The 25,888-nt window shown below is 38.5% G+C and overlaps 1 protein-coding gene across 2 annotated transcripts in view; it reads left to right on the forward strand.

Annotated features, from left to right (window-relative positions):
* Positions 1-4,848: 4,848 nt before the first annotated feature.
* fat2 (FAT atypical cadherin 2) overlaps positions 4,849-25,888 on the forward strand; it is a 39,524-nt gene continuing 18,484 nt past the window's right edge. The window contains exons 1-10 of one of the 2 annotated variants that reach the window (XM_026918345.3): positions 4,849-5,089; positions 7,951-11,244; positions 11,948-12,259; positions 13,999-14,057; positions 14,931-15,242; positions 15,433-15,643; positions 18,177-18,316; positions 19,218-19,493; positions 20,458-20,668; positions 21,449-25,495. In XM_026918345.3, coding sequence (XP_026774146.3) covers positions 7,974-11,244; positions 11,948-12,259; positions 13,999-14,057; positions 14,931-15,242; positions 15,433-15,643; positions 18,177-18,316; positions 19,218-19,493; positions 20,458-20,668; positions 21,449-25,495 — 8,839 coding nt within the window. In that variant the 5' untranslated portion in view covers positions 4,849-5,089; positions 7,951-7,973. The remainder of the gene's footprint in view (positions 5,090-7,950; positions 11,245-11,947; positions 12,260-13,998; positions 14,058-14,930; positions 15,243-15,432; positions 15,644-18,176; positions 18,317-19,217; positions 19,494-20,457; positions 20,669-21,448; positions 25,496-25,888) is intronic. The other variant, XM_026918344.3, reaches the window with a different exon arrangement.

The raw sequence follows: 25,888 nt of genomic DNA on the forward strand, positions 1-25,888 counted from the left end.
TTGTCTGTTGATGCTACTCCCGTCTTGTTGACACCCACACTCTACCTAGCTTATTTTCATATTGCAGTGGAGGAAGGGAAGCAACACAACGACTGGTATGGACACACGCCAGTATGCAGATCATTACTTTTTAGTTGCTGGCATTTTATTTTCAGTTTTAGTGGCAGATTTATTATTAACATTTACAGTGTTTAAATGTTAATGTACAGTGATAGTTTTTCAGCATTATCAAGTATTAATACAATGAAAATGAACATAATGTAAAAGCAAAGTGAACATAATTCCAAAAGCTTTATTAGTTTTACCCAGTTTTAGTTTTTGGGGAGGTAGGATCATATGAGGTCAGTAGTTTATTGGTTTATAGTTACAGACACAGTGAAAAGCATTTTAAAAAGGTGCATTAAAAAGGTACATACTACACTGGTAGAAGAAAAATTATGAACATTTATGAGGAGTGCACTATTGTATCACTAAAAAAAGAGTGTACTATTTGGCAGTTAATATTCTGTATTCCCTTTCCCATTCCCTGTTATCTCTTTATACTGTCTCTCCAGTAGTTTTCTCTGCCTTCAAATGTCAGTTCACTGAAAAAAATTTTTTTGCTTCTTTTTTTGCATTAACTGCATTTTGCATAATGATTTTCTGAATTTATTCTGTCCAGAATGAAACTAATACTTCGACAACATCGACGAAGGGTATGTAAACAATGGATTTTTACCAATCTGTTATCAAAGTATGATCTGCGCTTGTTCCAACCATTCCCTTATTTTCAAGTCACCCTATGTTCACACAAGCAAGCAGCAAGGTGCTCATGTCTCTTGTAGTTTATCTCTCGTGGGTGTGTAGCTAACTAGACTGCTAGTTGTCACTTGTTGGCCTGCACTGCCCAGCATTTAAAAAAAAAATCAGATAAGAAATGGTAGTAACTATATATATCTTCTAGAGCTAACTAGTTAAATACAAATTACATAATGTAGTAATGATTGTGGAAACTGGTTGTTTGATTTACATTTTATGTGCTGGGCTTCATACTAGCTTTTCTGGCAGAGCAAGCAAGCAAAGCAAACTAACTGTGCTAGTTATGTACACTCACCAGAGGCACCAACACTAAAAAAATAAAACCTTGGATCAAAGTAAAGAAAACTGCATTAACTTTGCTTTGCTAATCTGCTAACAAAGCTGAGAAAACAAAACAAAACAAAAAAACACTGTAAAAAGCTGACACAGTTTTTTAAGACTTTGATCTAAAGTATAATTTTTTCTTCCAAACTTCTTGTCTCTATACATATTAAATGAGAGTTTATAAATGAGAGTTTTCTCCGATTTTTGCATGTTAAATAGTAAATGGGACATAATTACAGGTAGGAGCTAAATTCATGACCACAAGTGCCAAAGGACTGATCTGAGGAATCATTCAAGCCAGTCATTTGGATTTGTCGCTTTACCACGTCATATCTGATTTGCACATATGCAGTTGCATGTTGCTTTGTCGCTCGATAGTGTGAATGTACTGTCTGGTGTTATGTCTCTCATCAGTTTCTGACTTTCTCCTCTCAACCTCCTAACTTGTGCTGTCCAGACGCTCATACAATTCAGAGTCTGTCTATAGTTCAATCTGATAGTGTGTTCCTAATGTACCAGCTGTATTTTGGGTAATTATGTGTGGCAGTTTAAAAGTAAATAAGATAGCAATGGGTGAAATCACAATTACAATTCATGATAGCCACAATTCAACTGATGACGGAAGGTGTGAAGGTATGATCTCTGTCTGTTTAGTGAAATAACAAACCTAATAAATGTCTTTTCAGTTTTAACGCTGCAATTCCTTTAGCCCTTAGCGAAAAGATTTTAAATGCTGATTGCAGTTGGATTATACAGTTTTGGAGAAGGAAAAGAGGCAGCTAAGGAGGCATTGAATGCTATTTGAGATAGTCTTGACACTACTAACACACTGCTGTTATTAAGTGTCAACTGTCAGGAGGGCAGTGACTTGCCTATAGCAGCCATGTGGTCAGTGATTGCTGGACACTGTTTATTTGGTGCAGACAGCTGTGACCATCAATTATCTCATCACTCTGACAGACACCTGAAAGCCTAGTACAGATCTAACTAAAACTGATTGAACTAAAAGGGAGAGAAACTATTATATTATGTATTATCTCTCCCCTGCATGCACTGATCATTGTGTTTTCATCCTTTGGTCTTCTAAAGCAATGTTTCTCAACGTGAGGCTCATGAAGCCTTATTTAAAAGCTATTATATTTATTACTATGTTTTTACATAGTTATTACGCCTGATGGTGGCCTGGTTACTTGAATTGAATGCATTTAATCCAAACCTCAATAACTCAAACACAGGTAGGACTATAAATAATGTAGATTTGAGTGTGTTCTGTGAGTGAAAAGTCTGGGAATAAAAAGCTCTATGGCTTCAGTGAATAGCCAGAATAATATTCTACACATTTAAATAATGAGCTTTATTCTAAATGTAACTTTTTCAATGTTCATCAAATAAATTGATACTGAGTCAGTTTAGGGAAATTATTTTACAGTTAAAAGGGGTTTTGACTGTAAAAAGTTTGAGAACCCATTGCAAAAATCTTTTTTATGCCACTGTGGCATTTTTTTCATATGCTGATTAATCATAATAGTCTAGGAGAAGATCTTTCATAAACAAGAAGAACAAATACAGTATTATGTTCAACTGATGATGAATTAATAGTATTAACCAACTGATGTGACAAATCTTATTCAAGTCATAGATCATGCAACGTCTAAGAAAGGAAGAGGCATTATTTGTGGGAAGACATGTCAGGACATCTGACAGAGAATGAGAGTGAGAGTCAAAACATTCAAACTCTTCTTTTAAATCCAAAGAATGACTTCTTTTGATAACTAACAATAAGCCTCTCAGTTATGAGGCGTATTAAAAATGTCTTCTTGTCTAAATAGTGGGTTTAGTGATTCATGGCTCATCTATTAATCAACATCTGAGATTTAAAGCAAACAAGCCAATGCTTTAGGAGATTTAAATCACCAAGAGGCAGCAGAGCACAAGTGAGTATACTGTTGTGCTGGTATGTACTTCAAATGCTGCCATGAAAACAGGCTCTGATCCACTCCAAATATTTTCTTCATTCAAAGCCATTGCATAAACTGAGATGCAAGTTCCTCTCTCTCTAAATTGTCCTATCATGCCCTAAAGGATGCACATTTTTCACTCTGTCTTCAAAGTGCACTTTTGCTAGGTCCACCTGCTGCCAGTGGCCCGATGCCCACCTTCTGTTGAGTCTTATTTGTGGGCCATGCATGCTTGCTTGCTGGGTCCATGTGCTCATCCACATCCACTTCCACTCCATGGTAGGAGTGTAATGCAGTGACACTCTCTGTGTCTGTTTTGTGCTTCAAATATCCATATCTGTATTTGTATACAGATTTAAACCCCGAGTGTGCATGGCCTAACTCACTTGGGGTTTAAAACCGAATGCTGGCCTAACAGGGGTTATTTTTATTATTATTTTTTGGAATTAAACTTGAACCCTATCACTAAATCCCTGGAAACACTAGAAAACACTGGGGAAAAACCCCAAAGGTAGAAGTACCAGCACTGTCTTTTTTTATATTGGCCTGCAATATTTTCTAATGAATATAGTTAGTTCTATTTTTCAAAATATATACAACCTTGTAGTCTGAATGTGGATTGTGGATTGTGTGGAATGTGGATGAACGTGGTCTTTGTGTACCACAAGCTTCGAATCTGACTCCAAGCTTGATAGTAAAAACCTCTTGTTTACACAACATGTTGTGTCCAGGGGGATCCTAGTCCTGATGCACACCTCTACTCTCAATTAAATGCCTTGTGAACTTTTCAGGAAAGCTTTCTAGAAAAAAAAAATGTATGTAAGTGCGTCTCCCATTCATATCTGTATATAACACTTTATCCGTTCATTTCAAATAACGCATTCATATTTTATTACATTCCTACTAAATTTGGCACCATACCCGGTCTGTGATTATATCATCTCATCTTGGATAGACAAATGGGGCTAAAATCTGAGACCACCCCCTAACAAAGCTCTGGGGTTGACTTGACTTTCCAGATTAAAATGGCTGGGAATGAAGCTGCTAAAGGTAAAACAGATCCTATCAGCACATCATTCTCCCTGGGCCATTGTGACTTGAGGTACGATAAACCTGAAGTTTAGAGTTATCTCTTTAGAACCTGCCCAAGTCTTACACACTTCACTCAGCAACTAATCTAACCAGGAGTAGTAGGCTTTGTTTACATAACAATAAAATGAAGATATTTAGCTTTAGGGTGTAAGTGGTAGCAAAGGACCCAATAAAAGCTCACTTTCTAGTACCAGTTGGGACAGCTCTATTTTTAAATGTATTATTAGACTTACAAACTAATTCTGAAATGAATTTAATGCAAACAAACGTTGTATCAGTTGAACATTTTAACCATTCATTGAAAATCCTGAAAGCTTCTATTGGATTTCACAAAACAGTCTCTTGCCTTTAAGGAAATTTAAGCTCTCTGATTGTAATCTTGTAGAGAAAGGAGTAAACTTTTTAAAGGTGTGCATTAAAGTAATAAAAAAGCAGACCGAGAGGCTTAATCCTTACTACCTGCATGGTACTGTTCTAAAAAAGGTTTTGCGTCACACACATCCACCCGTGGCCCAAAGCCAGAATGCAGGAAGGTACAGAGAGAGAGAAAGAAAGAGTGAGAGAAACAGACATGTGCCTGGGTGACTGCTTGGGTGTTGGAGAGTGGAGGAGGGTGGAGGGTAGAGGGAGGGACAGATTGGGGAGGGATGAATGTCCTGGGGGAAGAAGGTGTCTCAGTAGAACGGCGCACTATACCACTTTTCACTTGTGTAAAAACAGATCAGCCGGTGCAAGGAGCCCAACTGTTGGATTTGTTGGGATTCTTTACACCTTATTTTAAACTACATTATGGACAAAAGACAACAACTTGTAACGCCACACTGGAATCTGAAATTACCAAAGCTCTAGGGTGTTGCAGGGAAGGTTCCATGAGGAGTTTCCACTCAGGACCTTGGGTACGTCTACTGTCACAGTAGGTGTGTGTGTGGCTAGCGATTTTCAGTACCTTTATATCTACTTGGTTTTCACTGATTTTCTGACTGGATGGTTCCTCTCTATGGTTAAGTAAAAGACAATAATGGGATAATTTATCTGGTCTACAGTTTTGTGAAGAGAAACTCAACGAATAATTCATTTTTCTTTGTGATATTACAATTTGTGTGAAGGATACAGTGTGTGTGACTTCAGAATTTTGGGAGTTTTAAGAGTACGCTTAGACTCTAAAGCAATCTTATAGAAGAAAATACAAATTATACGTGACTGTTATGTAAACTTGCAGCAGTTGTAATATTTGTAACACGTGTGTCAGTTACATAATACATGCACAAAGAATTTACTCTGGATTAAAATAATTCACCACACAGAGCAGACACCAGTGATCGCTCTATCACTGCAAACCGATCTACATGCAGGGTTGAGCTGACCTGAGATGCACATCGCAGATAGCAGCACTGCAAATGATTTAAACGGCCCACGTCTCTCCGCTTCCAGTCCAGACACATGGTTTATTTAAGCTAATATGGACTCCAGAAAAGATTAGAACAGCTCCTGAGTTAACCAAATACTTGAAAATGTATAACAATGTGCACAACTCGAGTTGTATGTTAGTCTAGAGTAGGGGTGAAGTTAATGTTTGTATGTTTTCTTAACACCTTGTTCATAAGAAATTGAACAATATCCAACAACATCACTCCTGTTTATTCAAATTTGTACACATTTCTCAGATCAGGTTTGTCCTTTTGTACTAAAAGCTAAAGATGACAGGATGGTGTAATTGGTAAGTAAAATCATTGACTGACTTTTTTTTTTTTTTTTTTTTTTTTTTTTTTGATGAAACAGTTTGTCCTAAGTGTCCATTCTGTGGTCTGTTCCTGGTGATATGGTCATTGTGGCACTGGGTGTGGAGACAGGTACTAATCCTGTGTTAGGTGCATTAAGTCGAAGCAACACAATGAAGTCGCTAATGAAGTTGCTCTACACCCATTATGCTACGTAAAATCTTAATCTTGTGATATTTTTTGCTAGTTTCTTTTTATAATTTATTATCACAGCCAGTCAGGTTGAAAATTCCACTTACAAGGTGCATCATGACAATCAGGAACAAGAATCCAGTAGTAGGTCTCTGCTGTAACCACATGGCCTCCTGCTTCTCCTGTAGAACTAGCATGATAAAGCCTGTGAGACCTATAAAATTTATTATGTGTATAACACATAATAAACCAAATAATTAAACCACAATAATTAAAATATAATATATAATATGAAGGCTCAGCTATATTGAAAATAACTAGATGCTAATGGATTCGATTTGAAACTACCATCCCGGAGTTTGATAGATACCACTATTGCTAGTACTAAATTTCATTTTTGCTTTTCATCTTCACTTATAGGTTCTTAGCAAGTTCTGCACTTATACACAGTATATACACAGTGTAAGTGGAATAAAAAGCCTGCTAAGAATTTTAGATTATCCTTAGTGTATAACATGAAGACATGGATATATCAAAAATAATGCTAATGGGCTCAATTTGTAAGAACCATCCCGGAGTTTGACAGATATCAATAGTGCTAATAACAAATGTCTTAAATCTTCACTTATAAATTCTTTTTATATATAGTATAAGTGTAGATAAAAAGCCTATTAAGAATTTGAGTTTTTTCAGTGAATAATATGAAGCTATAATCAAAAATAACTACATTTTTAGCAGGATACACAGTATAAGTGTAGAAACAATTCCTGCTAACATTTATAGATTAGTTCTTAGTATGGCCTACTTTATTTAAAACTCATGATGTGAGCTCTGTAGATCTGGAGCATAAGAGTGGTTATACAGGGTAAGCCTTTTTCTCTCACATACAAATGGTTAACATAATACCAGTATGAAGGAGCAGAGCCAAGATCAGCACTGTGAAACATTTTTATTCATATCTGCCTTCATGGTGAAACACGATCTATGGGGTTAAGATCTGGTCTGAGCATGTGGCTACAGGTAGCTGATACTGTAGACTGTGACTTGGAGCAAGAACACATGACACATCCTGTTACTAACAGATATGTTCACTTGCTCACTCACTCGCTCTCCCACTTTTCTAACCTGAAATTGCCCCCGGGGGGGTTCACAGTTTCACAAATACAGCCCACAGTTTATATTCCAATTATACAGGCAAAGGTAACAAGGAAACACTCAAATGTTATCAGGAACAAACTCAGTTTAAAATGTATTTCGAAGCAGATCTCCATAAGTAATGCATTTATGATGGTAAGGGTATAACTCATGCGAAACATATGGTTCGACTCATATCTTATACAAAGAGAAAAAGAAAACCGAGTGAAAAAAGTAAATGGGGGAAGAACTATAAATATAATTCAGTATTTTTTTTTTTGTTTTTTTTGGGGTTTGGGTGTTTGGGAGGGGGGGCGGCGTTCACAGGGGTGAAACCCCAGGAGACAATATGCCTATATACTTTTTAGGAGTGAAATGATCAGAGCTAAAGAGCGCAGACCTGTCGAGCACACGGTACTTCATAAGTTCACACAATAAAATGTTGCTTTTGTCAAGGCATGTTAGAACAGGAGTGCGAATACCTGCCTGTGGGCTTTTACTTGGTGTGTGTGTGTGTGTGCGTATGAGAGTGTGTGTGGTATGTGTGGGGTGAGCTGAGTATTAAATATTTAATATGTATTTAATAACTATGGTATGAGTGCATTTATACTTAATAAAAATCTAATTATCAAGTCTACAAGCATTTGTGACCCTGATCACAGTGAAATTCTCATTATCACACATGCACACACACACACACACACACACACGCTCACTTTTCTTGTCTTTTTCAGGTCTGAGGGTCCATGAGGAGCCAATGAGAATGGCCTTGACAGACAGGGCTAAACTGCTTAGCCTTATAGCAGTCCTACTGCACATATCCAGATGTCAGGGGAGCCTTGATAAGGACAGCTCTCCTCTGAGGTTCACCCATCACTTATATAATGCCACCATTAATGAGAACTCTGCCCCCCGAACCTACGTGGAGAGCCCAGTACGAATGGGCATTGTAGTTTCTGACCCTTTATGGAACATCAAGTACAGAGTTGTTGCTGGTGATGAAGATGGCCTTTTCAAAGCAGAGGAGTTAACCGTAGGGGATTTCAGCTTTCTGAGGTTAGCAACTGGCAGTGGCAACTCTCTCTCTCCTGTATTGCTCAACAGAGAAGTACGAGATGCCTACACGCTGACTGTTGAAGCTACAGAGAGCACCTATGAGTACCAATCGAGAACAAAAGTACTGATCCAGGTGCTTGATAGAAATGACCTGAAACCCCTTTTCTACCCTGCTTCTTACAATGTGGTAATCAGAGAGGACACTCCGGTGAAGTCCAGTGTGGTGAGAGTAAGCGCAACAGATGCTGATATTGGTAGCAATGCTGAGTTTTATTACTCCTTCACCACTAGATCACATCCATTTGCTGTCGATCCTTTCACGGGCACTGTCACACTTGTTAAAAGGCTTAATACCAGTCTGAAAGAAAGGTATGATCTCACAATTTTGGCTGAGGACAGGACAAAGAAAATCTCTGGGGTCCAGAAGTTTGGAAATGTCGCGACGGTGGTTGTAAATGTTGAAAAGGTCATTGACAATTTTACTCTTATCTCACCTCTCAATTCAGATGCTCCTCAAATGGATGCTGAAAAAATAAATGTGAACATCAAGCTAGAGCCCCATGTGAAGGCACGAGCTGCCTCTCTGAATATAGTTGCAGGGGATCCGGAGAAAAAATTTGAGATTATTCCATCTGCCTTCCAGGGTAGTGACTTTCAAGTGGTCTCAATAAAATGGATTAACTGGGCAGAAAACACACTTGGATTAAATTTTTCCCTTCAGGTGAAAGACAGAAGTATTCCCCCTTTGCTAACACCAATTAAGGAAATTCATATTCCCGCTCCTCAATTTACCTCTCTGACTTTTGATCAGAGAATATATCAAGTAACTCTTAGTGAATTTTCCCCACCAAAAACACATGTACTTAAAGTGTCTGTCCAACCACATTTAGCAAATGTCACCTACCATATCAGAAACAACCCAGATAGCCACAAATTCAAAATTAATCCCAAAACTGGCATTATTGTCACCTCTGAGCATCTCGACTTTGAAAAGAAATCTCATTATGAGTTTGATGTCACAGTCAATCCTGGTGAAACTGAAGCTCACGTCATAGTCAAAGTAACTGATGAGAATGACAACACTCCTACATTTACCTCACCCTCATACCAGGCCACTGTGCAAGAAAATGTTCCGATAGGAACTAGCATTTCAAGAGTCTCTGCTATTGATGTGGACAGGGACTACAATGGTTTTGTCACCTATGCAATTGCAAACACAGCTCCACTACCTTTTGTCATAGATCCATTAACAGGAGTCATTTCTACCTCTGAAGAGCTTGACTATGAGCTAATGAAAAGGTGGCACCATCTCAGGATCTGGGCTTCTGACAGTGGAAGTCCCTTTAGCCGTGTCAGTGAGTGTGCTGTGACCATCACTATGATCAACATCAATGACAACATTCCACTTTTTGAAAGAGTGGAGTGCAATGTCTCCATACCACAAGATTTAAAAGCCGGAAAGAGCATTGTTGATATTTTTGCAGTTGATTATGATGAGCTAGAGCAAATACATTACAGAATCCAGTCAGGAAATGAGGATAAATTATTTGCAATTGACGCTGTTACTGGCAACATTATTCTAGCTCAACCTATCCCCAGTGAGATTCTAGCAACAAAACATCCTTCATTTACCCTACAAATAACAGCAAGTGATGGAAAATATAGCACTGAGTCCACTACTGTCACTGTACATATAACAGACAAAGGAAAGGAAGTTACGAGACACTGTCAGGAAACCGGAGTCTCAAGGCAGCTGACTGAGAAGCTCATTGAAACAATCAAGCCTGTCCTCTCTGCCCAAGAGGAAGAGACCTTCTCTGATGTCCATATAATCAATCATCACTCTCCAAAGTTTGATCATGCCATTCCTAGCTCCATTGATGTCAGGGAAAACTTTGCTCTCAATGTGTCTATATTACAATTTAAGGCCACCGATAATGACAGTGGCTTTAATGGCAGGGTTGTCTATGCAATTTCAAGTGGGAATGAAGATGGATGTTTCACAATTGATATGAACACAGGAGAACTGAAAATCATCTGTCCATTAGACAGAGAAACAAAACAATTCTATATTCTGAACATAACTGTGTATGACTTAGGTACTCCACAAATATCTGCTTGGAAATTGCTTGCTGTCAATGTCCTGGATGTAAATGACAATTCACCATTATTTACTCAACCAAGATATGTTCTGAGCATCCCTGAAAACACAGAGATTGACAAAAGCATCTTTAAAGTGCATGCAGTGGATACTGACCAAGGTGACAATGGAGTGATCAAATATTCCTTGTTAACATTTACTAACTTGTTCAAAGTTGATGAAATCTCTGGGGATGTGAGCGTGAAAGGGAATTTGGACAGAGAGACCTTCCCCAGATATGACTTAAAGATTGAAGCCAGGGATGAAGCGAAAGAGGACCCTCAACTTATCTCAATAGCAGATTTAGTGGTTGTCCTCGAAGATATCAATGATAATCCTCCTGTTTTTGTACCTAAGGTCTACAGGATTAAAGTTCCTGAAGATGCCCCTCCAGGCACAGTTCTGTTATGGGTTGAAAGCTATGACTTAGATTTGGGCAGTGGAGGCACCGTAAGCTATAATCTGAAGAACGGTGAAGGAGGCACCTTTTTCCTGGACACATCCACAGGTTTACTCACTCTTGAGAAAGAATTGGACTTTGAGAGAAAACAATTGTATAATCTAACAGTTCGCGCTGTGGACCATGGAAAACCCAGGTCATTGTCATCCTCATGTTTTATAGAAGTTGAAGTTTTGGATGTCAATGAAAATCTGAATAAGCCAGTTTTCAGCTCATTTGTACACAATGCTACAGTTATGGAAGATGCAAAAATTGGTACTTCAGTCCTGACCCTGACAGCAGTGGATAAAGATCTGGGCAAAGATGGAGTCGTTAGATACCACATTCATGATGGGACAGGACTTGGAGTCTTTATCATTAATGAAGAAACAGGTACACTAGATTACTGCATAATGCCATATTCATAATGATCTATTCCACTCAGCTGATATCTTTCACTGTATTCCTCTTATATCACAGCAACTCACCAATGATTAAAATTTTTATTTATTAATAAACAACCCATCGTATATTTTAACCACATATAGTTACATTTATGTTGTGGAACGTCCACATGACAAGTTAGTTCCTGCTGGTTTTGTCACCCAGAAATTGCAAATCGACAAATTGTCTGTTCTCCAGGAACACTTTCTGAAAAATAAAAGCAACACCCTTACCTCTTACTGTTACAAAGAGCTGACTCAGGACACTCCTTTCACATTACTGTTAAATATTACTGTTAAATATTATATAACTATCTCCAAGCTTCACCATATCAATGAATATATGGTTTTCCACTGTCACTGTCAATTAGTTGTTACTATGGACACAATAATGTATTAGAATGAGTGCATTAATATAAACTCTGAATTACAGCCAGCACTATTGCCAGAGCTGCTACTATAGAAAATTAATCAACACCTTCTAACCAATCAGATTTAAGAATTCAAAAGTGCTGTGGTATAAAACCTGATAATATCAGGCAAAGATAATGCTTGAATGTGATGATCAAAGAGTAGTTACAGTAGTGATCCTACATTATTATGTGTAATACACCACAATTCAGTAACTGAAACTGTACGACTCTCTGTTGCAGGAGTGATTCAGCTGGCAGACACAGTGGACAGGGAGGCTGTAACGCACTACTGGCTGACTGTTTATGCCACTGATCTGGGCACTGTTCCCCTGGTGTCCTGGACCGAAGTCTACATTGAAGTTTTGGATATCAATGACAATCCTCCTGAGCTGTCCCAACCCATCTACTTCGCTTCAATCCAAGAAAATTTGTCCAAAGACAAATTTGTGTTGAAAGTGGCCGCCACAGATGTGGACAAGTCATCTGAGGGGAAGATAACATTCCAAATCCCAGATTCCCAGCGGACATATTTCAACATCAGTTCAAAGACAGGTATTAGATTACTTAAAGGACTTTCATTTTTACTCATCAGCCATTTAGCAAATTTATTGTAACGTAATTGCAGTGATGAGTTGTGCAGAACTTATGTTTTCTGTTTTGCGACAATATATTTTATCGAATGTTCCAAAAACCTATTTGAGTAGAAAAATAACCTACAGTGTTTGACAGTTCAAACAAGTTCAGGCACAAGCTAGGTGTAACCAAGGTGTGCTGAAAGAAGAACATAGACTTAATAATAAATAATTACAGTGTGTAAAACTCTTATTCTATGGAAAACTTTAATGCAAGACCCTAGAGCATGCAAAAAGCTTCTAAAACACCTTATCTCTGGCCTTTGATTACAACAGAGCTTAGTCAGGGTCTTTGAAGTGTGTCTAGAAAATTAGAACAACATTAACCAACAACACAAGCTTGTACTTGTCTGTTCACAGCTTCTCATTTCTTTGTTGCTTCATAAGCTCCACCCCAGGCTAAACAAGACCACGCACAACACACTCCATCCTGCAAAGAGGACATTACAAAAGTCTATTGCACATGGAGGGGAAGCTCCAAATCACAGACTGCGGGTCTGGTTAAGACAGCTTCTTTGTGGGCCGATAATTTTAGAGCAATCTGCATCACTGTACTTTGAAGCATTGTATGGCAGTCTGTACTCTTATTGTCAGGTTGTGAAGTTTAAATGACTAAAGAAAAAGTCAGACAGTTGGTAAACACTGCACGCAAGACCAAAGGATCAAGAATTATAAGTGGCTAATGTAAAGGTGTGATGTCTGAAGCGAAATTGGCACAAAATAGCAAGACATTTAACTGCTTTCTTGTTCAGATCTTTTCCTAAGGCAGATGGGGCTGGATATATCAATAGCTCCATGTTAGAACAAGGCCTAGATGACTCATATCCACAGAGACCAGCGTGACGAAGCTAACCGCCTTAACGGCTTAGTGTAGCAAAATCTTTTCATTTAGGATAAGAATAATAAGTGGAATTGCCAAAGACAAAACGAATCTGGAGTGGATTGGTATTAGATCCTTGTCTTCAACTGACTCAAAGTAACACATTGTACACTAGTGTAAATGGTGTAATTGAAATGTCTGGTGTGTATTAATTTTATATCTAAATTTAGGCAGGAACTTCAAATTTGCTTCCTGTATATTTTATAAGCTTTCCCAAATTGTGGATATAATGAAGTTGCCGTCATTGTCCAGGTGGATGGTAATGCTAAAACCACGCTTTCTAAAATGACACCTGCCTAAATACAGAGTGGTGTAAAAGCCCAGCAGGGTTTGTTTAGAATGCTGTAAAGGCAGAAGCTCCCTGCTGGTATCTGCTTCTCTGTCTTGTAGAATTCACAGCATGAGATGTTTACATATTGCAATGCTGATAAACTACTGTTAACTGTGCATTTTATTTTCTTTTATATTTCTTATGTGAAAAAACTGCCAACTTAGCCAGTGGCACCTCTGTGTTTCTGCCAATGTAGCTCCCTGATAATAATAACAGTTTAATAGTTTAATAGTAATAGTTTCTTTATTGTTACTGGAGAGACTGTGCTTTGCCTTTGACAACTGCAATAACTTTGGACAGCAGATCTAGATAAACACTGAAAACAAAACTGTAGGAAGTGAGAGTGAAACCCTCATTTTGAGGTTTACAAACAGGTGTGCCTTCCTTCCCTGAGCGCCATGCCATTGATTACCCTCTCTGCTTTTTTCCTCTGCCTGTGTTTGCTTAGGTGCGATCAGCACTGTCTCAGCCCTAGATCGTGAACAAAGAGCAGAGCACATTATTGAGGTGAGCTTGCCTGCTTATTCTTTCTAACTTTATTATTTATTTATTATTAATTGGGTCACAAATCTGACCATTTTTCTTGCTGTTCTTATTGTTAAGCTTAATATATGCTTTTACTGATTTAAGGTCTTATTCAGAATTGGCAACTTAATTCTAAAAAGTTTCATTAATATTTATGCTGGGAAAGTTGTACAGACTTTGGTCTAGCATGCAAGAGTCTAATAAATTACCAATATATTGCATATCATATATATCATATTTGTAATTATCACATTAATTATTGAAAATTTGGTTTACTTTAACATCTAAAATGTTAACAGCATCTAAAATTTAGTTGCTGTGATTAATTAAACAAATTAAAGCCATTAACATTGTCACATGCATGTATTTAATATTGGCTTCAAATGGCATTCCATGGTTATTTGAGTGTATTTATAGCTTAAAACATAAATTTCAGCATGTCATATTGTGGTTACATCAAGCTATCAGACAATGGTGCTGAAGTAATAATGCTCCTTGCTCTAGCCAATAATGTGCAAGAAACTCTTGCACATTAAGAAATCCGATGCACACATATCCCTCACAAGTGTCTGAATAGCACTTAAGCCCATAGTTACATCTGAGGTCTGAATACCCATGTGTGCAATTTAAGTATTAAATCTTAAACTTAACTCAACTCTGAATACAGCCCTCATTGCACTCAAAACTGGCTCTAATAAGCAGTTTGGTCTAATTAAGATGTACCTTAATAAACCAAGAATGGCCTTGGAAGCTAATGGGACCTAAGTGGATCATAGAATTCAGCTACATGCTATACATGCAAAATAGCCTTGCTCCTCTGAAACATGATCGCTGGTGTTAATCCTGTTTGTATAGGTGATTGCTTCGGACAATGGAGATCCTCCGCTGCGCTCCACAGCCACAGTGGTCATTCAGGTGCTAGATGAGAATGATAATAGCCCTCAGTTCAGTCACAAGCTCTTCCAGGTCAAGCTGCCTGAGTGCCAGGACAAGGCATCGTCCCAGGAAGTCTACAGGATGATCGCACGTGATAAAGATGAGGGGCCAAACAGCCAGATCACCTACAGTCTGGAAGATAGCGTAGAGGGGCGATATGAAATCCACCCCACCACAGGGGTGGTGACTGCCAGGGGAGTGTTTGCACAAGGCAACTACAACATCCTAACGGTACAAAATAACAGTGAATATAACTAATAATGTTGTTAAGATTTCCTTCTGCATATTTTTTAAAACTCACAGTGTGTTTTATACATTTAGTTAGCATGATTAATAATCTGACATTACAATGAATTGTATTTTTTTAGGAAAGGGGACCCTAATTCAACCTAGTCCCTCTTTATCTTCTCTCATGTCTCAGATAAAAGCCACAGATCATGGCAGTCCTGCGAGAATGTCCAAGACACGTCTGGATGTTGAATGGCTGCCACAACCAGAACCCAGTTCAGAGTCTCTAGCTTTCGACGAGGCCCACTTCACCTTTGCTGTCATGGAGTCAGACCCTGTCACTCAAATGGTGGGAATCATCAGCACTGAGATCACAGTGAGCCTCCTCTTGTTCAACATTGTAGGTGAGTAAACTGATATCATCCTGTCATCCATTTCAGCATGCCTCAAACCACAAACAAGACAACCTGGTGAGAACACAGTCCACTGTTTGTGTCAACATAATCCTGCGTCTGTCACAGCTGCCAGAGCTGGCAAACATAAAACAAATAAAAATGTTGTAGGAGCATTTTGTTCTTTAATAAGAAGAGAGTAATGCTTGATAAGGATTATAATAATCCATATGGGTGTGATCATTGGCTTTAAACAGTACTTCTGTGCTGGTTTAACAATGCTAATCAGTGAAAATAATCATATATTTATAACAGGCTCCAACATTCAGTGGAAAATTAATACAATTCATGGATTGAAATTTGTTCTCCCCATGTCTGTGTGGGTTCTCCGATTTCCTCTATCTCACAAAACATGCCGGTAGGTAAATTGGCTACTCTAAAACCCACACTAGGTGTGAAAGTGTGTGCATGGTGCCTGTGATGGACTGGTGTCACATCAAGGGTATATTTCCCCCTAACACCCAGTGGTAGGCCCGACATCCACTGCAAACCTGACCTGGATAAGTGATTACTGAAGATGAACAAATGAATGAACAAACGAATGAATGAATGAATGAATGACACTTTATGTCATTTTTAAGCATTTCTCTGTTTAAATTGAGACAAGAATTGAAAAACAAGCAGCTCTACATTTACATCAGGATTAAATAATACCTATTTCTCCCTTTTTTCAAAGGAAGTGAAATACATACTGTAGGCTATGTTGCATATGTTGTGTGTATATATGTATATCTAACATTAAAAAATTATATTGTGGGATTTAGTAAATTATTGAACAGCTTTATGAATTGTGAGAAATTGGGCATCTATGTGATAATGAGGAATTGCTCTGCATAGGATTGGTTACTATGCTAAACTTAGAAAAGATTGTAGATGCAGTTTTCTAGTTTTCTATTTTGCAATTAAATAATAGCTAAGCAAATGTTAAAGGCTCATAATAAAGTTTCATTATGCTAATATCTGCTGTTGCTTTCCTTTCCTTAAACACTAGTGATTTTTGTGTTAAGTGCATTATACATAGTATACCAAGGGTTACTGGCCATGTGCTGTTGAGTGCTTAGCTGTAGGTATCCAAACCAGGAGGCAGAGTTAACCATGCCATATTTTCTTAGATGGCAGGCCAAAGTCCCCAGTCTCCCAGCGGCAGGGTGACCAGAGCTATCCAAATGCCAGTGATCAGCATATGATCAGATTCCAACCACCTGCAACTCCTCAGATAGAGATGAGAGTCAGGAAAATAGGCAGCAGCCGGAGAAGGAACTGCCAGGGACAATTTATGATAAAAGATTGCTACTACAGAAAAAAAAAAAAAATTAACAACAAGGCTCCAACCACTGCAAAAGAAAAGTGAAAACCTGAAGTAATTCTCTACATACGGAGGATGTTACACAGTGAAAAAATGCTATGAATATGAATTTTCTACATAGCACACATAGTATGTTGCCTAAAGCTATTCAGTGTCCTTTGAAATATGCTGAAGCCCAATGCATTAATCTCAATGGTCACTTCTGAGTCTATTTAAATGAACTTAGCTTATTAGAAAATATGACAACAAGTAAATATAACCAATTTTCCACAGCTATTTGATAGAAGTGCTCTACTCTACTCTATTTTCTAAAAGTGTGTGCCTTCACGGTGGCACTGTGAAGCCTCGACCCCTGCCTACTGCCTAGGAGAAGACCTACTTATTGGTTAGAAACAGAGACAAGTTCAAACACATTCTTTCCTCAGAAATGCTCTAAAATGAGTCAGCTCAGCAATTAAACAAAATTTGTCAGAGCCACTGAATCGGTAAAAGGAAATTCACTCTACAGAAATCCATTCGGAGTTAATGGAATATTGTGAAATAAATTTGAGGACCACGCAGAAGCTTCAGCCTTTCTAAAATAAGACCAACGATCCTTCATAAGGTGGATTTCTTAATAAACACCATCTGCCAAAGCAGGCATGAGTTTACCCCTACTGGTTAAGATGGCTGGTCTGAGCATTTGCATGCCAAATATTTTCCCTGAATCAATTGTTTTTCTTTTGAATCCTTTTAACTGATGGAGAACATTTTATATAACTTCGTTTGTATATAATGTAGAAGACAGAAGTATTAGTGCTGAAAGTCATAATAGTTGATGAGCTGGACTTTCATGCACATACTCTGGAAAGTGCACTAGTTCATGCATGTAGATGGAATGTGCTTTTAAATGAGGCTCATTGAGGTCTACTATGCTAGAGTGGATGTCAATTAAAGAGGTTGACTGTGGACAAAGAATACGCCAGTGACTCTGTTAAACTGGTTTTGTTTAGTTCAATCTGGATGGCAAATCATCCTGTGCCTTATTGTCATAATATTTTGCGCGCTTCACTCAGCCATACATTAAAGTATGCGGGCTCCTACAGAGCTCTGCTGAGAGACAATGACAATTGCCCTTCATATGCCCTGGGACTCCTTTGCAGTTTCCGGTGCTAACACAAATCTGGTGTCATCTCTTAGGTGGCGATGAAGATCAGGACTTTTACATTGAGAAGAACACTGGGAGTATTGTGATAGCTAGGCAGCTGGATGCTGGCAAAAGATCTAATTACAACCTCACCGTCAGCGTTACGGATGGGTTTCAGACCATAACAACTCAGGTAAGATCATGTGTACAATTGATATGAAGATGTTATGATAACTCACTATACATATCACCCTCACAAAACAGGGAGTCTTTTTTTTTTTTTTTTTTTGCCTCTGGCAAAAAATTTAATCTGACACAAACATACATAAATTTTACCGGTATTTTAAAAGACTGTCATGTATGTCACTGTAGATAGTGGTAAAAAATAGTATTGGGAAAAGAAAGGTAATAGTATCGCTACATTTAAATACAGGACAGCTGGCACAATTGTAACATGGCATATTTCTAATACAATTTTTTTCCTGGTACAATATCTCCTTTTGGTTTCAGTGAAACTGTACAGATAAACAGATATGGGTAAACTTCAACTTCATGAAAAAGCAAACATATGAATAGTGTTATGTGGGAAGTATGAAGTCTGTAATTTAAATCGTAATTGAGTAATTTAACTCAAACCAAAAAATGGTAACGTCTCTCCCATACTTATTTTTAGCCATAAGAAAAGGTTTGCCTAGCTAGCAACGCTTTTGTTAACAAACTTTTTGTTTCCCAAATATCTAGCTTTGGATATGCCCTAAAACCCATTTCACAAGAAGAAGAACTTGAAAAATGAATATTTTCCTGACAAATAGTGAAGAAATTTCACTACACGGGAAAAAAAAAACCTAAAACAAAACACACATGAACAATTTAGTTAGCTAGCTAACAAACCCCCTAATAGCCTAAAGAGAGACAATAAATTTAACAGTAGTCATCACTTTACAGTTTCTGAAGGTTTTTCATAATTTGGTATTGGTATTTTTTTATACTGATAAGTAAATGAAGTCTTGTGAAATACTCCCATCACATTAATATTAGAATTTATTTGAACAAACTTACAAGCATTGCATTTTTTTCCCTCTTATCAAACACAGGCATACATCCGTGTGCTTGACATGAACGAGCATCGACCCATGTTCCTGAAGAGTATGTATGAGGTGAGCGTTCCTGAGGACACAGCTCCATGGAAAGAGATCCTGCAGATCAGTGCCCAGGATGCAGACACCAACAGCAGGATCATTTACTCCATCCACAGCAGTCTCAACCCAGACAGCCTCAAACATTTTCACCTGGATCCAAAGAGTGGAGTTCTTGTCCTTACCGAGGAGCTGGACTACGAGGCCATCTCCACACACAGTCTCCTAGTGATGGTAAAATAGTTTTCATCTCGAAACGTTAAAAATAAGCTGACAGAGCAAATTTGTCAAAGAGCTATTAGATGATAATTGAGCAATTATAATTGAGGAATAAGTGTTGGGTCTGGGCCCAGGCACAGGGAATGTGGCTTGTGTGTGGTGTGTGCAGTGTGTGCATACAAACAAGTTTTAGATCCAACTATAACCAGCACACAAATGAGAGGATACAGGACATGAATTGTCATAGCTGTTTATAAGGGATTGTTTCACTAATGATTTGGAGTCTACACACTATTCAAAATCTTGTCTCTGCATGCCCATCTGTAATGGAGACATAAATGGTAAATGAAATTGAGCTATCTGCTATTCATATGGAAATTTCTGTGGCTCTTTCAGATGTCTTCCTGTTCAGATAGAGAATTGCACACATATAATTGCAATTCGTTTTAATAAAAAAAGTGAATGTGGGCATAAGGGTGAATATGTGTATATATGAATATGACTGAGGAAAGTATTTCCCCCAACATTACTACAGATTTAATTAGAACATTTCTAAATAAATAGAAAGCAATTCTATAAATAGAATTAGAAAACATAGTAGTATGAATGTTTAATCCATAAAAAGGTAATTACACTTAAATTAGTGACTACAAATAACTATACATACAGTAGGTGGTTACTGATATTGTTGTTGTTTATTTCTATCAACAAATTGTAGTCTTTGATCAATAATAGAGTCATTACTTGAATGTGCTCTGACAGATTTGTGAAATTTGTTTAATTATAGTTACCACTTTCTGCCACTAATATTATTGAAATATTTAAGATATATATGGAATTTCTGGAATTTCATGGAATTTTAGCTGATGCATAGCCAGTGTGTGGCTCCCTAAGGGACCTTGGGTGACTTTCCGGATGTTAATCAAGACTCAAAGATGAAAAAAAAGAACTCTATACTTTTTTTTTTTTTTAAATTCAGGTTCGTGATCAAGAGATCCCTGTAAAGAGGAACTTTGTGAAAGCAGTAGTGCATGTGGAGGACTGTAATGACTACACACCTACATTCATGAGCAACCATTATGAGGGAAGCATCAGTAACTTGGCTCCAACTGGGACAGAGGTGCTTCGTGTCAAAGCTTTGGATAAAGACAAAGGCAGTAATGCTGAGATTGTCTATTCTATTCACTCAGGTAAAAACATGTCTGTGGTCTATATTTTGTATATAATATACATTATGTAATAATATATTATATTATTATATTAATCAGCTATGGTAAAGCAATCCATATCTATAACTATAGTGCCTTAATTGCTAGCAAGTGAAATATAATGACTGAATGCTATCTAGTATCATAGATACACTTCAAATGCACTGGAATGAAGTAAATACTTTAAATAAATGCTTTTTGATCTAATCTCTAACATATAATAGAAAACTAAGTCATTGAAATACATTTAAATTACATTTATTTACAATTATGTCATTTGGCAGACACCCTCATTCAGAATGACTTACAGAAGTGCTTTGAAGTCTCTATCAGTAAATATATCCTCATACTGGTTCACTAGGTCAGGGACTAAGAGTACTATCAGTGTGAAAACCCTGTGGGAGAGGTTAGTATAGCATGCAAAAACACAAGATAAGGATTTTTTTTAAATAACAAAATGCTAATTTAAGTACTTCATGAAGATGCAGGTCTTTAGTTGTTTTTTGAAGACAGCCAGTGACTCAGCTGTTCGGAAATCTAAGGGAAGTTCATTCCACCACCTAGGCGCCAGAACAGAGAAGAGCCTTGATGCATGCAATGTACAGTCATCAAGATAAAAGAATTCAAGGATTCAATTTCAAATATGTCCTTGGTATTCGCACATAAGCTACAGATGGAGAAAATATAAATTATGCTGAGAAATTCTGGAATTTTTCTTTAAGAAACTTAGTAAGAATGTATAAAATCAATTCTTTTCTCCAGGAGGGAATGCAGAAGGAGCTTTTGACATCGATCAGGAGACAGGAAGCATCCGTGTGGCTAAGTCATTAGACAGGCTCTCCCAGGAGCAATACCAGCTTGTGGTGAAGGCCACTGACCAGGGCTTTCCCCAGCGCAGTGACCTCTGCCCAGTCAATATCCATCTTAAGCTGTCTCAGCACACAGCACCCAAGTTTACCCAGGATGAGTACTTCACTGAAATAAGTGAAACTAGTGCTTTGGGATTTTCAGTGCTGTCTGTCTCAGCTAGCTGTCCTTCTGCTGTGAACTACAGGATCAAAGATGGTGACCCTAATGGGACTTTCCACATCAATTTAAACTCTGGACTTCTATCAGTCCAAAAAGCCCTCAATTTTGAAGAGTGTATCTCTTACCGACTCCAAATAAGAGCCACAAATACAGCAGGAGTCTCCTCAGATGCAGTTGTTTATGTGTACATCTTAGATGAAAATGACAATGCCCCTGTTTTTCTTCAGGGCAGTTACTACGGGCAGATCAGTGAGTCTGCACAAATAAACAACATGGTAATGGGAGAGAACAACACCCCACTGGTCATCAAGGCCTCAGATGCAGACAAGGACTCTAACGCTCTGCTGATCTTCCAAATCCAAGAGCCTGAAGCAAAGAAAGTATTTAAAATAGATCCAAGCATGGGCACAATCTCTCTGATATCTGCACTTGACTTTGAGACTGCACCTGAATTTAGCTTCACAGTTCAAGTGCGGGACTCGGGAGAGCCCTCTTTAAGTGCTGTCAAACCATGCAAAGTCACCATTCGTGTCCTGGATTTTAATGACTGTCCTCCTAAGTTCACACTACCTGTCTATACAGCTTCCATCATGTCCCCTGTTTTTAAAGACATGAAAGTCATCCAAGTAATGGCCCATGATGCAGATTCATTGGTCTTGTACAGTATTAGTAATCACAACGATGCATTTAAAATACATGAATCAACTGGAGAAATCTCAGTGAATAATGGGTCTGACTTTCAGTCCTATTATGAGCTCAAAGTTATAGCCTCAGATGGTGTATACAAAGACACCACTTTAGTAAATGTCAATGTCACTCAAATGCAAAGGACTAGTCTAAAGTTTGAGGACAGGATCCATGTTGGCACTGTACTTGAAAACACTACATCTATAAAAACTTTAACTGTACTCAGAGCCATGGGCAGCTACCTCAATGAACCATTGATCTACACAGTTCTGAACCCAGCTGATAAGTTTTCAGTGGTGCAGTCTTCAGGCGTACTGCAGACAACTGGAGTTGCCTTTGACCGGGAGGAACAGGATGAGTATGACGTGGCTGTGGAGGTCCGAGACATGAGAAATCCACAACGTATTGATGTGACTTATGTCAAAATCTATGTAGACGATATAAATGACAACACACCCATCATATCAAACCTTCCCCATACTCTTATGATATCTGATGAGACAGAACCAGGGGATGTTCTCTTCCAAGTGCTGGCGACTGATAAAGACACTGGTGAAAATGGATCTATAATATTTACACTAGAGGAGCATTTCAATCTCTTTAGGATTGATCCCTATCTTGGAGATGTGTCTCTTCAACGACCCCTAGACTACGAGACATTGAACAAGTATGTGCTTACTGTAAGAGCTTCAGATGAAGGAGAGCCTTGTCTGTCATCAGTAGCAGAACTATATGTCCAAGTGCAAAACCGTTCCCATCCAATATTTCAAAGTCTGTTTTACCCTTTACGACTGCCTGAAAACATTCCTCCCTTCACAAACATCCTGCATGTGCAAGCAAAAAACCCGGAGGGCTATCGTCTTATCTACAATCTTGAAGATGAAGAAAATGCCACAAAATATTTTCACATTGACTTCAAAACAGGCATGATAAGTGTCACTGACTTTTTGGACTATGAGTCTCAGACAAATCACTTGTTGACCGTTCGGGCCACAGACTCTATAACTGGCTCTTTTAGTGAGTCCAAAGTACAGATAGATGTCGAGGACATCAATGATAATGCTCCTGTTTTTGAGAAGCTTACCTACAAAGCAGAATTGTTAGAAGGTCTTCCAGTTGGCTCATCTGTAATACAGGTCTCAGCTTTTGACAGAGACTCAGGTAGAAACAAAGACTTAACCTATGAAATAGTTGACACAGGAAAAAATGAAACAGAATTTTTCAAAATTGATCCACTCAGTGGTCTTTTGCTAACATCACAGGTCTTGGATTATGAGACTACACAAGAATTCCATCTGAAAATCATAGTCACAGACAATGGTACACCACCTCTCAGCAGTGAAGCTCAAATTATTGTGAATGTTTTAGATGTCAATGACAACCCTCCGAACTTCAGTGAGCCTCAGTATCGAGCCTCACTGGATGAAATGGCCACCTGTGGACATGTTGTGATCAGAATCCAGGCCTCAGATCCTGACAGCAAGGACAATCTCCAGTATAAAATTCTCTCAGGTAATGAAGAAAGGTACTTTGCTATGAATGAATCGTCAGGTCTGATCTCATTTTCCAATGTTTGCAAGAGAAATTTGCATCCTTTTTACAATCTCACTGTTGCTGTTTCGGATGGTGTGTTCCAAACGACTGCTCCGGTAAACATTGAAATGACCAGCAGCAACAGGCATAGCCCATACTTCAGCCAGGATGTTTATGAAGCCGAACTGGCTGAGAATGCAGAGGCAGGAACACGTGTAATTCGCCTGGCTGCTATTGATCCTGACGATGGTCCATATGGCAGTGTAGATTACACCATTATCAACAAGCTAGCAGATGAAAAATTCAACATTGATGGTGAAGGACAAATTGTGACCTCTCAGCCTTTGGACAGAGAGAATCCCTCACAAAGAGTGATTGCCATCAAGGTCATGGCTAAGGATGGTGGGGGAAGAGTAGCTTTTTGCACTGTGAAGATCATTCTTACGGATGAGAATGACAATGCGCCTCAGTTCAAAGCCTCTCAGTACCAGGTGTCTATTAAGTCCACAATAAATAAGGGTTCTCCTGTTATTCAAATAATGGCTTATGATGCTGATGAAGGCAAGAACGCAGATGTCACTTACGCAGTGGATGAAGCTGAGGAAGTGACCGAGGATGTGATTGAGATTAATCCCTTTACTGGTGTGGTTAGTGTCAAAGAGAGCCTGGTTGGCATGGAAAACAAGATCTTTAATTTCAAAGTCCAGGCTCGGGATGGAGGAATTCCGTTTTACAACTCTACCGTGCCAGTCCAGGTCAAAGTAGTCCCTCCAGAGGTCCCTCTGCCAAGGTTTACAGAACCACTGTACACATTCTCAGTGTCTGAGGATTTCCCCATTGGCTATGAAATAGGTACAGTCAAGGCTGATGCTGACACACCACTCATCTATAGCTTAGTAGATGGCAACACTGTGGAAAGCAACAGAGAACAAGTGTTTGCTCTTGATGAAGACAGTGGAACCCTTGTGGTGCAGAAAAATATTGACTATGAGAAGACCAAGTGGTATCAGATTGATGTTATTGCTCAAGGTAGTCACAATGGCACAGAAGTAGCTTCTCTAGTATCTGTTAACATTCAGGTTCAGGATGTGAATGACAACCAGCCTAACTTTGATTCTGACCTGTACAAAGCCATACTGGCTGAAAATATGCCTGCTGCCACCACAGTGATCCAGGTAACAGCTAATGATCCTGATAAAGATGCTAATGGAGAGGTGACATACACTCTGGAGCCAGACATAGATGATATCAGTGAGATCTTCAGCATTGACTCACAAACGGGCTGGATAACCACCATGAAGGAGACAGACTGTGAATCCAAACAATTGTACAGGTTCTATGTGGTGGCCACTGATCATGGAGGCAGTGTCAGGCTTTCCTCATCAGCTCTTGTGGAAGTGAAAATCACTGATGAAAATGATAATCCACCTCAGTTCACAGAGGAAGTCTATCACGGGTCCATCATTGAGAACAGCAGGCCTGGGGAGCTAATAGTCGTTCTGACAACTACAGATAACGATGTGTCACCTGACAACAGACAAGTCACATGCTATATAACAGGTGAGTACCATCATGGTCCTAGGAATCAAGCAAAATAAATGTAGATGTTAGTTATACCTGCACATTCATCCAATCAGTCAATGTCTATGACACAGCACAATGCTTAAACATCATCAAGTGAAGTCAATAGCTTCAGTTCATCTTTACATCAAACATCAGAATGTAGAAAAAATGATATCTCAGTGAGAACCCATATGGCATGGATGTTGGTGGCAGATGGGCTGGTTTGAGTACTTCAGAAATGGCAGATCTATGGTCAGAAATGCCTTGTTGATGACAGAGGTCAGAGGAGAATATTAATAATCTTATTAATAAATCATATCTGCCCAAGGAACTGCTGCTCATTGGAAGTTTTTAAAAAATTTTTTTTTTAACATTCTGTGTAATTACTAG

Source organism: Pangasianodon hypophthalmus, chromosome 7 (genome assembly GCF_027358585.1).
Source record: "Pangasianodon hypophthalmus isolate fPanHyp1 chromosome 7, fPanHyp1.pri, whole genome shotgun sequence".
Lineage (NCBI taxonomy): Eukaryota > Metazoa > Chordata > Actinopteri > Siluriformes > Pangasiidae > Pangasianodon > Pangasianodon hypophthalmus.